The sequence below is a fragment of the Anastrepha obliqua genome, chromosome 4 (assembly GCF_027943255.1).
Source record: "Anastrepha obliqua isolate idAnaObli1 chromosome 4, idAnaObli1_1.0, whole genome shotgun sequence".
NCBI classification, from domain to species: domain Eukaryota; kingdom Metazoa; phylum Arthropoda; class Insecta; order Diptera; family Tephritidae; genus Anastrepha; species Anastrepha obliqua.
Window position 1 is genome coordinate 61,857,105 of NC_072895.1, and position 15,414 is coordinate 61,872,518.

Here is a 15,414-nt window from a genome sequence, read left to right on the forward strand (position 1 = left end):
TGGTCACGCGCCAATTAATAAAAGTTTCTACCGTTGTTCGTCGCTTAAGTTAAATCGCATTATAATTAGTTGTGCCCTACGATTTGTTTCAGACTCCTCAAACATTAATAGGCAAATCCTCTTAATAGAAAAAGGTATGTCCTCGTATGTTGAAATTACTCCGCTTTGCAGTGTCCCTGACGGCCAGCTCGGTTCAATGCCTACTGCTTGGTAGCAAACGAACGAGCAAAATACCATCGTCGGCCATCTCTCATCACCTTTATAAAAATAAGAAATAGCTGCTCCTCGCGGTGTGAGAATAGCTCCAATTATGTGGTGCTCTTTGGTATGTTTGTAGTTTTCGCTGCTATCAATATTCAGCAGGATGGAAATTCGTCCTCCTTATTGTCTAAGAAGTCTGTGGATTATGGACTGCAAACAACGAAAGTTTTGATAGAATTTTCTGAATTATTATTCATATCATTGTCATTATATTTTTTATATCCCGACATGTAAAGTTTGTCACACTTTGGCTTTGAATAGGTTTTTCTCTAAAAATACCTTTTCCCCTTCTCAATTTCGCTGCAGCGCTTTAATACACCTACCTCGTTTTTTTTCTTATGCATTCGGTCATAGTATACATATGTATGTATGTGTATCCCACCCTCGGAATAAAAACTGCATGATTTATTTAAAACATTATTTTGTTTATTAAAATTATTTTTAGACAATAAATATTTAATCATAGAATATAACTAAGCGTACGAGTAATGCTACTTCTGAGGCATTTGCCTTCTTCTTCCTCTTAGCAGCACGATCTCAGTTGCGGCAGACACAGACACCACGCCCATTACAGTAACCGCCACGATTGCCGCGAAGTAGGCAATGAGCAGCACACGCGCTGTGATTAACACCAAAACCGCTCAGTAAATCGCAGGTGGCGCGCTTTGGACGAGTTACCTCCTCAACTAATGGATCCTCCTTCAGTAATACCAACTCAACTTGGTTTGGTTCGAAGGCAGCTAAATCAGCAGGCGCCGCTTGGGTGGCACGGAACAAGCAGAAAGCGCAAATAAGACCAGCGAAAAGCACGATTGTCTTCATATTGAATTTATTTATTGCGATAGTGGTTGCGATTTGGGAGTTGAGTTGCGATGTGTCGCGTTGTAATTACTGCTGCAAAGGCTGTTTTACTCTGATGCTCTATTCCATCGCTCATCTCTCTTTTATACTTTTGTCATGAATAGTACTGATAATGAGCTACTGATGTTTTCTTGGATTTCCCTGTAATGCTAACTCATAGGGGACTCACAGATGTGCTTGCTCAAAACCCATTTATGCAACTGATTTGTTGTGTGATTCAAGACGGTGTCAGCGGCGATTGATAAGGGCTAGCAAATTCTTATTTGGGAATCTCCGTTACCTGAATATATTTATAGCTGGCATATAAATATTATTTTTAATACGAGTGTACGTTATTACGGGACGATAACGCACTGTGACCTGCAATGTACTCTATTTATATATATAGTATGTAAATATGTATGTACTTATGTATATATGTATGCTCTGAAGTAGTTTTAAATGTTTTGAGTACTTTTTTGTCCCAGAAGCAAGTGCTTTTTTTTAAATCTATTTTATTAAGTTTTATTATTTCAAAATCCCGGTATACGAGTATGTATTGAGAAGTAAAAAATATCCATCTGATATAAATACATATGCATGTATGTATGTATGTTCTTTTCCCAATGATTGCACCGGTGTTGCTGAACGTTCGTTCAGATTCCTTGATGCTGCCGAGTTACAAAGGATTTTTTCTCACCCTTTTTGGAATCAATCAACAAATCCATATTCAGAACCATCTATTCCATTGAAAGTTGAACTAAAAGGAGTTCCTCTTTGAAATTTGATTGCCTTTCAATTTTATGCATTTTGTTTATTCAAATTTCTGTTCTCGAGTCAAGTGTTTTGCGCCAGCATCGAGCAAGTGAAGTGTATGTACTAAAAAAAACTCTCTACAATCGGTTGTGGATAAAAACCGTTGGTAGAAACTCAAAAAAGGCGATAGTTTGCTGGTTCTACTTAAGAAATAGTGGCGTATAATCATAGACCTGAATTAGAAAACACTTTAGTTACTAAATATTGGGTTGGAGAATAAGTTCATAGCGTTTTTATATTTTCTTTTATTTTACAGCGATTTGTGTGCTGTTTGGCAAAGGGTAATCATTCATTCGATAGAACTCTTTCTGCTTTACACTACAATGTTAATTGTATTATTGAGTTATTTAATTTTTGATTAGCTTTGAGGGTTAGAAAAGGAATACCCAGGAGGAAAAAATAAACATTTTTAACACCTGCTCTTCTTTGCATTTCATCGAGGTCAAAAAGCTAGTGAAGCTGCCCGGGACATTTGCGTCGTGTATGGAGTACAGCACGAAAATGGTTTGCAAATTCAAAAATGGTGACTTTGATGTCGATGACACGTCCCGCAGCGGAAGGCCATCTGAATTCGTTGAAAAAGCTTACAAATCACATTTGAAGGAGAACGGTCGCCAAACCAGCTGTGAATGATCTGCCGGAAAAAATGATCTGCGATCATAAAACGATTCTCAATCATCCTCATTCAATGGGATTTATCGAAAAATTGGGAGCCTGGTTGCACCACGAGCTCAACGAAAAAAACAAATAAAGTCGCCTTCAAATTGCTTCTCAGCATCTCGCCCGTGATCATAAACAGCGCTTTTTGTACCGAATCGGAGATACGAAATGGGGCTTATATATCATCACGAAGCAAAGAAAGGATGGGGTTGCTCCAGGAGATGCCGAGAGTCAAGCCGGATCGTCATCCAAAGAAGATCATGATATATGTGTGGTGGGACAGGGAAGGCATAGTGCACTGGAAATGCTCGAAAAGAATGCCAACGGCTACATTGCCCAGCTATACCGCGTGGATGAGGCTATTCGACTGAAAAGTCCTGATCGACATGGTCAAACCATACTCCTTTACGACAATGCCAGGCCCCATGTTACACAGGTCCTCAAAGCCGCGCTCCAAGAGCTCGAATGGGAGGTCCTTCAGCATCCGCCGTATTCTCCGGACCCTGCACCGACCGATTTCCATCTTTTCCACTCCCTGTCAAATCATATGAAGGGCGTTGCCTCCGATAATAAAGAGGTGCTTAAAAACTGTCGCAACAATTTCCATGCCACCAAAACACGCGATTTTGGGCGGAACAGCATCAACAAACTGTTCAAGAGGTGGGAAGAGGTTGTAAACAGCAACAGCGAAAATATATGTAATATATGAACTTATTTATATAATTATTGTTTTCTTGGTTTAAATAAAAATCTTCGGTAAAAACGCTACGAACTTATTCCCAAAACCAATTCATAAAGTTGGCTTTGTTTTTAAGTATATCATAGTCTGTTTAGTGTCATGCTCAATCAATAGTCTACTTTGCGCAAACTTAATGCTGGTATTTACGCAGCTCATTATTTTCTTGAAATTATTTCCTTCTTGCGTTTGGTGGCTAGTCAATATAAAGGTGGAGTCATTCGCAAACCGCTATTTTGATTTTGGCTAATTCGACAGAAGTGTCGTCAGTGCAGAAAATAAACAAACCTTTGTGTGCATAATTATTTGTTTGTGGGTACTTATATTTTGATTTGTAAATTAAACTAAATATTTGAAATGAAGATCCGCTTTTTAAAGTAAATATATTTCGAGTTTACCTGGAGAACACACTATTTTTGACTTTTTTGAATTTACCCTTTTGCTTTTAATTTTCAATAGATAACAACTATTATATTGTATATATACATATTATATATAATTGGCGCTTACACCCTTTTTGGGTATTTGGCCGAGCTATCGGTCTACCGTCACAGAAATCAGAGCTCGCTCTCATTTGGATAGCTTCAGTCACAGGCACTTAATTATATTTCCTTCCAATTTTTTGAAGCATTAATTTTCACATTATAGTTAAATAACTTACAATTTTATTATTACAACCTTTACAACCCAAAATGTTGAAATAAATTCGTTTGCTATGATTTTAAAATTGTATTTCTTTCTTTCCCTCCCGGTATCTGGGTTTCAATTGCGACAGACGCAGACGCCTTTACCATTGCAGTAACCGCCACTATTGCCCCGAAGTGCACAGTGAGCCGCACAAGCACTGTGACCAAAGCCGAAGCCGCTCAACAGATCGCAGGTGAAACGCTTCTGACGACGCAACCCCAAAGTAGATTCACTTATTAAAGTGTTAGGTTGGATAGTGGTTTCTTCTTCTTTATCGCAATCCCTCTCTGTTGATTCTGCATAGGTGCCAGCAAATAAATAAAACATCTAGATTAAGCCAAGAATAAGTACGGTAATCTTCATTTTGGAGCAAATAGTTATAAGAAGACTTGAAGTTCTAATTCACAGAATGATTACTTCCCGTTCACTCGCTATTGTAACTGTGTTCAGATTCCAAGTGCAAGTTCTCTTTATAGTCCACCTTGGGCTCAATTTTGTCGCTTCAGTGATAACAGTGATGATAGTAAATTTCCGGCATGATAATTCAATCTGGGTTTAAATTACTTTAAGGTACTAAAATGTCAAGTCGATGAGTTTCGAGACAGTTGTGTCTACTGATAGGTACAAAATCGTTAAATTGTTACTGCGTTAAAAATGTTCATTTTAAGCACAGTGAGAGGAGTAATAAATTTTCGATTTTATTTTCAAATATGTGCATTAGGGCGGGTCGATTTAAAAATCGCTCATGAAAATCGTATTCTAGGGATCAAAATAAGAAACTTTTCCGAAGGAACCATACCTCTAAAACGAACTGATGCCCCCCAATTTGGGTCGAACGAAAAATCCCACTATTTAGAGTGCTCCAATCGAGTCCAAATGTATGACCGACCCCCACTAACTTTGGACGGCCGATCCACCCATGACAGTGGCACACCCCCTGGAACTCCCCTGGGGGGTTCCCCATACAATCATTTCAAAATATCACCATTTTTGGCCTTTACATGAGAAAAGAAACTAAAAAGTTCGACCCAAATTGTGGGACATCAGAATTCGTTTTAGAGGTAGGTTCCTTCGGCAAAGTTTCTTATTTTGATCCCTAGAATATGATTTTCACGGAGCAATGGGTCATTTTTTTGCCTCCCCACAAAAGACACTAAAAGTTCGACCCTAATTGGGGGACATCAGAATTCGTTTTAGAGGTATGGTTCCTTCGGCAAAATTTCTTATTTTGATCCGTAGAATATGATTTTCACAGAGCAATGGGCGATTTTTTTGCCTCCCCACAAATTGACCCGGCCTAATGTACATATTTTGGTGCTTTAAAAATTGGCAAAAAGGTCAAATTACCGGAATATCTTTATCTAAGTTTGTAAATGGCTAAATGTCGGCACTTAAACAAAAAGTTTTTTAAAATTTTAATAAAAATTAATTTGTTTGTTTCTTATTTCCAGTTTTAGATGGGTATACAATTAATTTTCAATACCTTTCGTCGCCGTAGATGTAATAATCAAAATATAGGATGACCAGATACGAATGAGAGCATGATAGGTTAAAAAAATATACAGATATAGAATTTATTTTGGCTTTGCTGCTCTGAAGCTGCATTCATTCAAATGATCGTTTCGGCTTCGCTGGTAATGCTTTTGGCGGCCGGTCCAATTTTTGATGACTCGGTCGAACAGATGCGGAATTATTCTTGTTTTGGTTTGTTAGCACAGCTTTTGAATATTTTGAAATAAATAAATTGTTCTCAGAATTTCAATAGGGAATCAGACAAAAGCATAGTTGCGAAACGCTCACAAATTGGGCGATATATTGGGATCTAGGAACACTGGACAGAAGAATGCTAAACTGCAGCAATACGCAATATCTATCACTGAACTTCACTGGTTGCCAAGCAGCTGTCAACGAACTAAGGTGCTGCTATACCGGTGAGTCTTGGTGTAGCTATATTAGATACTTTGCTATTTATAATAAGTATTAATGATACGGAAAATAATGATCTTTTATCAAGAAATCAGTAAAAGTAAAAGAAATTACTGATAAGAACATTAATATTATATTCAGTAGATATACCATTTTTTTAATAACTCCAGCAATCCTCTGCTGACTACCAAATTTAAAGTCTAAAATATTTTAAGTATACCTGTAAAAATACAACTTACGCACCAAGTATGGCATAGCTTTTCCCATAATAAAATTTATTGTTGTAATCAGAAGTTAAACACATTAGGGATACATTTGCAAAAAGCGGTGTTCACTTTGGTAGCCACAATTGAAATTACTTGCATTTCAGGGGAGTGCTTAATACTTTTGGCCAAGGCTGTATATCGCAGAAAATTCCGGGGATGGTTGTATAGATAAGCACAATAAGGATATTTTAAAAGTAGAAAGTTATTTCTAAATTTTTAATTTTTTTGTATGACCTTCACATACTTGCTGTTACCAGTAGTAATTCGTACCCATAGAATTTCTTCCCAAATACAAAATTATAAACACCACCGCTTTTTTATAAAAATATTTTGTAGTTCATGTCACAACAAAAGTCACAGAACGCAAAAATTTAAAATGTGTACAAAACGTCTCAAAATTTCATCAGAACTTTCAAACAAATCACTACTTTTTTTTCTTAAAATTTCATAAGTAACTTGTGTAAATTTATTAGTAAATAATTGGAACTCGATCATATAAGTACAATGAAAAAGGGTATACATAATTGATTTATGTCACCCCCGATTCTCAGTTACGGCAGACGCACACAGCGCGATCGTTACAGTAACCCCCACGATTGCCACGAAGTACACAGTGGGCGGCACAAGCGCTATGATTGACGCCAGTTCCACTCAGTAGATCGCATGTGGCACGCTTTTGACGACTCAATTCTGCCACAGGTTCATCCTTCAGCACGGCCAACTGGTCCCCTTCTAGTTCCAGAGTAGTTGCATCAGCAGGTGCGGCCTTGGTGCCATGAAACAAGCAGAAAGCGCAGATAAGACCGGCGAAAAGTATGATTGTCTTCATATTGAAATGATTTATTGGGATAATGATTGGTAGTTAGAAGAAGATTTCACAGCGTTTATTCGCTTTTGCTGTTGCTACTACAATGGCTTTCGTAGTCTGATGTTTAATCCAACTACTCAAATAGGTTTTATAGTTTGCTGACTGCTGATAGTACAGCCATATGCATCTGGGATCTCCCATTGCCCAATCGAAGGGGACTCACAGGCTATTTATTGCAGGGAATTTTATAAGGTTTCGAATTCTCAGCACGATGTTCACTGTGGGTACTGATAATAGGGGAATTGGTTGTAAGTGGAAATATGAGCTCTGTGCGACGTAAAAAATCACGATACATACATACATATTTAAATACTTATTTAGCCATAATAAATATTATCATCGAATGCACATACATATAAATATGCAATGCGATACATGTGGATGACGTACTGTTGAAGGAGCGGAGGATAAGGGAGTTCTTCAGAATGCAATCCAGGTAGGACAATGCTTGAAGTATGAATGGAATTTGCTTTCATATCATTTGGCGCCAAGTGACGACAATTATGCTTCTTCCAAACGAAACATCAAATAACTAATACTGGCTGCTAAAAGTAAAACCAATTTGGTTATAAAATAAACATTGTCGTATATAATCAATACCTATTTAACCAACTAGTTTCGACGTGAATTACAAACATTACTTGAGGTCCAAGCTTCGTTAATATTTTTGTCAGAGATTTCCATGATTAATAATAAATATACGCTGGTCATGCTTGGAAGCACGTATATCTGGCACAAATATAACAAAATGCCCCAGCTAAGCAAACAGAGAGCGTACCGAAATAAGGTTGCGAAAAAAGTCTTAGATTTTAGCTTTCTGCAGTGCTCGTAACTTAAAAAAATTTACCGTTTTTTAAAGAGTTTTGTAGTTTTTAGCGTCAATGCTCATTTATGAGACTATTTGATAGCATTTTTTGAGCATTAGCCTAAAAAGATTTGGTTGCAGTGTCTTGCTGAGTGAACTTTATATGAATGGTTTAAAGCCAATCCGTAATTTCGAACATGGAGTTTGAAATTATTTTTCTTAAACAAATTTTTGATACTTTGCTATACAAATGGTTGTATTTTATTTTGTGAGTTTTTTCAAACATTTGTATATAGTAGGTAAATATGTATATATTTATATAATTATTACTTTTCAATTATAATTCATTTAGTGTAATGTATCAATATAAAGAATATATTTTAGTTCCATTGAAGAAGAAACATCAAAAAGTACCAAAAACTGCTCGAATGTGACCCCTAAAAAGATCCGATATTCACTGAAAATGAGTGACAAAACTCCTACATTCATTATATTCCGAGACTTTTCGAACCATTTTTTAACATCTTTTAGGGTGCCTGCATTGAACGATTATTAGGAAATCGATATTTAGGACTCCAAAAAGAGCTCATTTATGAAAATAAAAAGCTACGATATAAGAAAGTTTATAACTCATAAAATAGTACTTTACTTCCTTGTTGCGGTAATAGACTTATTCCTGCCTCTCGGCACGCAATGACAAACCTCCAAGTGTATTTCTGCCATGAGAAGGCTCTTCATAAAAATCATCTGCCCCTATTTGTGGAAAAACATAAATTTGCTCACCCTGAATAGAAGGAGAAGAAGCTGGACCAAATACACAACAAAAGGTCTAAGCGTCATTTTAATAATAAAATCATTCCTATTGTGTCGACTTTAACCTTTTTGAAAAGCAACTAAACAGTCCTCTATAAAAATTGAGGTGATTTTTATCCCCAAGGCTGGAAGAGGCGGTCATGACACAGTATAACCTCTTTTATCCTCAAAACTCTTGAACGATTGCTCGATGCATATCTTAGAGACAAATGCTACAATTTACCATCCCAACATGCCTATCTCATAGGAAAATCTACAGATACAGCTCTTCATGAGGTTGTAAGTACGATAGAGAGAAGCATAGAGCACAAACAATACTCAATTGTCGCCTTTCTCGGAATAGAGGGTGCCTTTAACAACGTTAACACAAGCTCCATTATTGAGTATCTTAACACGTTAGTGATGGGCATAGGCTTCAGGAATTTTATCCCCCTGCTTTGGTGATTAGTTGTCAACAAAATACTTACCAAGTTCGACCGAAAGGGAATTTTAGCTAGTGGCTCATGGAAGGAGCTTTTGGGATTACTCAGCACATGGGCCACAGATTATGCTTTAAGGGTAAACCCGAGCAAAACAGAATTGATGCTATTCACTAAGAAAATCAAGATACCAGACATTGACCTGCCAAAATTAAACGGAGTTAGTCTAACGCTAATCCAGCAAGCGAAATACTTAGGAGTTATCCTTGATCCCAAACTCAGCTGGAGACCCAATGTAGAATACAGGGTGAAGAAAACTTATATAGCAAAATGGGGTCTTCAACCAAAGTTCTCCAACTGGTTCTACACAGCTATTGTAAAACCGATAGTAACATAAGCGGCACTAGTCTGGTGGCCCGCGATGGAAAATAAATACAACCAAACCAAGCTAAGGAAGATACAAAGATCAGCATGTATCTTAACCACAGGAGCACTCAGCACCAGCCCTACCGAAGCGCTTAATATGTTAACACATCTGTTACCACTATACTTATGTATATATAAAAACAATCGTCACATGCAGCGCGGTGAGACTCAGAGATATAGGAAGCTGGACAACAAGATTATATGCTCACAGCAAGATCCTTCTACAGGGACCCTCACTGCTCAAAAACAAATCAGACTTCACAATCCCCGCCCTCAACTTTAAGAAAGACTTTACAGTATGTTTTCCACTGAGAGCCGAATGGGGGAAAGGGAAAGTGATTGGTAGATTTGATGTCGAAATCTACACTGACGGTTCTATTCGGAACCGCTCAACTTATCCAAATCAATTCGACTTCCTGACTATGCCAGCGTGTTCCAGGCAGAACTACTAGCAATCAGGGAAGCTCTAAAATCACAGAAACACTACAAAGAAATTGGTGTAAGAGTGAACCTTTCCTACAGTAAATTAATGAAATCGCAGACAAAGAGATAAAAATTCTGCTGTTATATCTGTATCTCACGTAATGGACCTGATCTAAAAAAAAGAACATCACACGAGAATAGTGTGATACAAATACTCAACCACTTCAACAACCAACAGAGTAAAATAATTTCTGTTTAGTAATGCATTCAAAAATTTTCCGGACTGTAGTCGATTTCGATAACGGTCTATAACCAGCTACATAATTTTTATCGCCACTTTTATAAATCTAAGTTATGTAAACTTTTTTCCTGTTATCAATAAATTTACCTGATGAAAAAGATATGTTAGAGATCAGAGTTAAATTTCAGTTAGTGAAGCACACGTTTTAAATGTATAGTCGAAAGGTCATCGGAATCCATTTGTTTAGAGGATTTAAATGCATTGATACCTCTAGGAACATCCTCTTCAGGCAATAAAAGCGACCGGAACGCAAGGGCGTAATAGCGAATAAAGACGCAAGCTGGAATACTATTTGAGTCCGCAAAAATATTAACAGATTCTTCAGAACAACGCGCAGATTGGTTATTATAAAAATTTGAAAAGAGAATGTTAGACGTTGAGTTTTTTGATTTAAGGCCGAGAAGATGTGAACGACGAAAAGCGTGCCGGACGCCCGAGCACTTCAACTACAGACGAAAAAATTGATGAAGTGAAGAAAATTGTATTGGCCAATCGTTGAATCACCGTTAGAGAAGTTGCTGAGGACCTAGACATATCGGTTGGCTCGTGCCATTCGATTTTTTCAATGATTTGAGCATAAGACGGGGCGCCGCATAATTCGTATCCAAACTGCTCAATTTCGACCAAAAGCAGCATTGCATGACGACCCAAATTTGCTCCAGAGGGTCATAACTGGTGACGAATTGTGGGTTTATAGTTATGACGTGGAAATCAAAGCTCAATCATCTTAATGGAAGCTTGCGCATGAACCAAGACCGGAAAAAGCGCGCCAAGTTTGGTCGAATGTAAAAGTTTTGCTTACCGTTTTCTTCGGTCGCAGGGGCGTTGTGCATCATGAGTTCTTGCCACAGAGTAAAACGATCAATAAGGGATATTACCGGCAAGTTATCCCGGATTTGTGGAAGGACAAAAATTGGCTCTTGCATCACGATAACGCCTCTGCTCACACATCGTTGCTTGTGCGCGACTTTTTGGCCAAACTCAACACACTAATAATGCCACAGCCACCGTATTCCCCAGGTCTGGCCCCCTGTGACTTTTTCTTGTTCCCGAAACTGAAGAGGCCCATGAAAGGACGACGCTACGCCACGATTGACCAGATAAAGACATCATCGAAGGAGGAACTGAACAAGATAAAAAAAAAGATTTTTTTGAAGCGCTTCGAAGATTGGAAAAAAACGTTAGCTCCTACTTTACAATTGACTGAAAATAATATTGCTTACATAAAGTTAATCATCCGATTTTGTTTTTGCATAAGCTTTTTACTGAAAAAAACTTGATATTGAGTTTTGGAAATCTTTATTTTCACATTCACGCGCTCCATTGCTTGTCTGTTTGAACTTATGCAGCTGTCTAGTTCACGCCAATTGCAAAAAGTATAAATCTTCCAAAGGATACTGGCTTGACTTACAATTTTATTTTTTGTAATGGTTAATTTTTTGAGTGCATTGGTTTTAAGAAACTTTCTGTTTTTTGGTAGTTAAAATATTCTGTGGGCCGGCGACTGCAGATTAGTTCCATCAATATACTCAACAAGAAATTTAAAAGTTTCATTGCCTCACTCTCATGCAATATTTTAAACATTCAGCATGAACCGAATTTACGCACAAATATGCGACAAACTATGTTAAGATGAATGCATCATTTCACTAAGCTCACACAGGAGTAATTCCAGCAATAATGCTTAATAATTGAGTTTTAAAATTGGTTTTCTCATTGTCACATAATAAAATTCCTAAATCCCCAAAAAGGATTTTTTGCCCCAAACCAATCTAATAAACAACTTTTTTTCTTGAAATCTCATTAGTATTTTGGGAAAATTTATTAGTAAATAATCGAAATTTTATCATACAAAGAAAAAAGGGTATACATTATTGATTTATGAAACCCAGTTCTCAGTTACGGCAGACGCACACAGCGCGATCGTTACAGTAGCCCCCACGATTGCCGCGAAGTACGCAATGGGCGGCACAAGCGCTATGATTAACACCAGTTCCACTCAGTAGATCGCATGTGGCACGCTTTTGACGACTCAATTCTGCCACAGGTTCATCCTTCAGCACGGCCAACTGGTCCCCTTCTAGTTCCAGAGTAGTTGTATCAGCAGGTGCGGCCTTGGTGCCATGAAACAAGCAGAAAGCGCAGATAAGACCGGCGAAAAGTATGATTGTCTTCATATTGAACTGATTTATTGGGATAATGATTGCTAGTTAGAAGAAGATTTTACAGCGTTTATTCGCTTTTGCTGTTGCTACTACAATGGCTTTCGTAGTCTGATGCTAAACCCAACTGCTCAAATGGGTTTTATAGTATGTTGACTGCTGATAGTACAGCCATATGCATCTGGGATCTCCCATTGCCCAATCGAAGGGGACTCACAGGCTATTTGTTGTATGGAATATTCCACGATGTTTGTAAAGATAGTTGTGGGTGCTGATAAGAGAGGAACAGGTTGTAGGTGGAAATATGAACTTTGTGCGACATAATTAATCACGACACATATGTAAATGTTATTGAACAATAATATAATATTACAATACTTATACAATCAAAGACACATACACATACATAAATATTCGTAAGAATACAATTGCGGAAGAATTGTGCCAGGCTTTTGTTTTGTGGTTCCCAAATGCATCACAAATGTGAGACACGCGTAACCAGGGGATGCACAGAAGATATAGTTCGGTTGAAGTGTGACAATTTTCGATACTACTCGATCGGCAGCAGGTGTTTCTTTTTTTTTTTTAATGAGTAAAAATGTGGTTTTTGTTTTGTGTGCAAATTTCATGGACGGCAGCAGCGTGTGGGTATTTATGGATGTGGAGTTAGCGCAAAATGAACATATTTCCGCACTATTGGAGACAGCTAATCCGTATCCTTTTATAGATCTATAGATAGAGCAGGCGTGACTTTTATGCTGAAAGAATTTGAGAAATATTTTCAATACGCTCAAAGTCGTGCTTAGCTAAAATTAGAGCAAGGCAAAATTTGGAATATAAATGAAATTTATATGCTTTTTAAAGCTTAAAGAAGTACTTTTATTATGCTGTAAAAATACAAATAAAACATTTATTTTCATAAAATATAATTAATAAATTTGAAAAAAAATATATTGTACAATAAAGAAAAAGTAATAAAAAAACTTAAATAAACTTCATCAATTTAATCTTTCAGTTTCATTTATTACTAGCTTTAACCCGCGGCCCCGCTGGCGTAAGAGTAGTTTTGAGGGATTTAGGATATGTATATGAAAGAATTACAAACAATAATTTCATAGAAAATAATTTTTTATTAATAACCATAATATTACAATACCCGGCATCCGTTGCTATGCCTCGTTGAATAAAATCAAAACAACCAATCAGAAAAATATCAAGCAAAATTATTTTTATTAATTTGCTATCTCAAACCGTTTTTGAACTTTGCACTTGGCTCATAGTTGAACAGCTTATGCGGATTATGAAGTCTAGAATGTGCTATAAATAGTGGGAAATAGGAAAAACTAAGATTTTTTAGATTAAATTTAAGCAAATATTCGATTACTAGTGACGAATGAGAGTGGCGGCGCGGCCTGGGGGCTGTGGGAAGGGAGTTCCATCACAAAAACATGCCTATAACCTTCATTGCGTGAAAATATGAATATATAAACATTTTTACGTCACCTTTATAGTATAGATTGCAGTAAATAAAATGTAAAAGAAAAATGTATCATAGAAAATGTGCGTTCGGTTTTCACAGATGTAATGCCTTCGTACTTCAAAGATCAAAGCCCTGAAGCAGGAGAGCTGCTGTCATGTTTTTTTGCATCTCTACAGGAATTTGTTATCAGTCCAATCACAAATATTCTCTGGAAGTTGTATGCACGTGGATTTATATTTCTTTCGAAGAAAAAATCCTCTAATTCAAAATTCCTGCAGAGAAGATTTTTCTCGAAAGTTTCGGGAGAACGGAACTCGAATGTCGAGACAGCTGAATTTTGCATTTTTTTCTGTTCCAAAATTTTGTTTAAGTTATTTCAAATAAAGTTGATAAAAAGTGAGGAAAAGGATATAAAATTATCAAACAACGCATAGTATAGGCTTCTGCATAGTACCTGAGGAAGAAACTGTCGAGCTGAAGCGTCAGACACAGACACAAAAAGCTTTAAGAAGGCATATTTGCGATAACGCAAGTCCACTTGGATTGTCGGAAACCTAGTGCGTACTAAAATTTATTTATAAAAGTTTCCATTAATTTTCCATCTTTACAGATTTGCTAAGTACTATAGACCACGAGACATGCCTTCAGCCCAATGAACTCTCAATAAAGTCCCATATCAGGTGGTTGAGATTTATTAAACACATTTATGCCCAAAGTGAGTAAATGTTTATAAAGCAGAAGAAAAGAGAAATAGGTGGGGTACGCTTTATAGCAAATGCATTAATTTTAAAATATTCGCAATCCTGTGGCCTCACCCAATACTTGCAGCCACTCAAAGATTGATAAGTTAGGTAAGGTTGAAATGATTGAAATGGTTGCCCAAAGGGAGGGCACAGGACTAGGAAGAAAGGATGGAGAAAAGGGTGGATGGATATATATTTATTGCTGACGACCGAACGATGACTGAGTTAATGTGGGGTTAGCCACTTCGTACTGCTGATGAAGGCCTGCTATATCAGCAGGCGTAGTAAAGAGATGAGAGTCAAGATATTTATATAATATCTTAAATCAGCTGTAAAAAAAATTACTCGAAGTAATGCCGAGTCTCGCAGCATGCAAACCTCGCGAACAGTGTCCTGTAAGGACACCCACGAAATTTGAGAGCTGAGATTTTGTTAACGCCTCCGATCCACTCGTGGCCAGAAAGATTTTGCCACCTTACAAGTTTGTGTACTTCGCAGGATGAGTTGACGCGGAGCCCACCTCTTCAGGAGGTATGCTGTCTGGCCAGCTCTTCAGTTCCTAGTACCCAGATGAGCCTTACATTGGAAATTTCGCATGCGATCGAAAGTGAAGTCAGGCATTCCTCAACCATTTTCGAGAGCACCTTCATCGCCCCAGATCCCTAATTGCCGCTTGTCTGTTGAGGTAGCTATTAACCTCCGTGACAGTTATTACCTAAGTAAGCATAATTAGCCGCAAAGTGGGAACCCAGTTTTTTTAGAATTTTAACAATTTATTTATT

General features: G+C 37.4%; 3 protein-coding genes and 1 pseudogene across 3 annotated transcripts; all 4 read right to left on the minus strand.

Annotated features, from left to right (window-relative positions):
* Positions 1–665: 665 nt before the first annotated feature.
* On the minus strand, positions 666–1,189 carry LOC129243721 (phormicin-like). The gene has a single exon (XM_054880966.1). The coding sequence runs from the start codon at positions 1,081–1,083 to the stop codon at positions 799–801; it is 285 nt and encodes a 94-aa protein (XP_054736941.1). The 5' UTR covers positions 1,084–1,189; the 3' UTR covers positions 666–798.
* A 2,766-nt stretch (positions 1,190–3,955) lies between these two features.
* LOC129243720 (defensin-like) lies at positions 3,956–4,416 on the minus strand (annotated as a pseudogene).
* A 2,227-nt stretch (positions 4,417–6,643) lies between these two features.
* LOC129246109 (sapecin-like) lies at positions 6,644–7,140 on the minus strand. The gene has a single exon (XM_054884657.1). It carries the CDS (start codon positions 7,019–7,021, stop codon positions 6,740–6,742), a length of 282 nt encoding a protein of 93 aa, XP_054740632.1. The 5' UTR covers positions 7,022–7,140; the 3' UTR covers positions 6,644–6,739.
* Positions 7,141–12,022: 4,882 nt separating this feature from the next.
* LOC129244909 (sapecin-like) lies at positions 12,023–12,536 on the minus strand. The gene has a single exon (XM_054882816.1). The coding sequence runs from the start codon at positions 12,422–12,424 to the stop codon at positions 12,143–12,145; it is 282 nt and encodes a 93-aa protein (XP_054738791.1). The 5' UTR covers positions 12,425–12,536; the 3' UTR covers positions 12,023–12,142.
* Between the last annotated feature and the right edge of the window lie 2,878 nt (positions 12,537–15,414).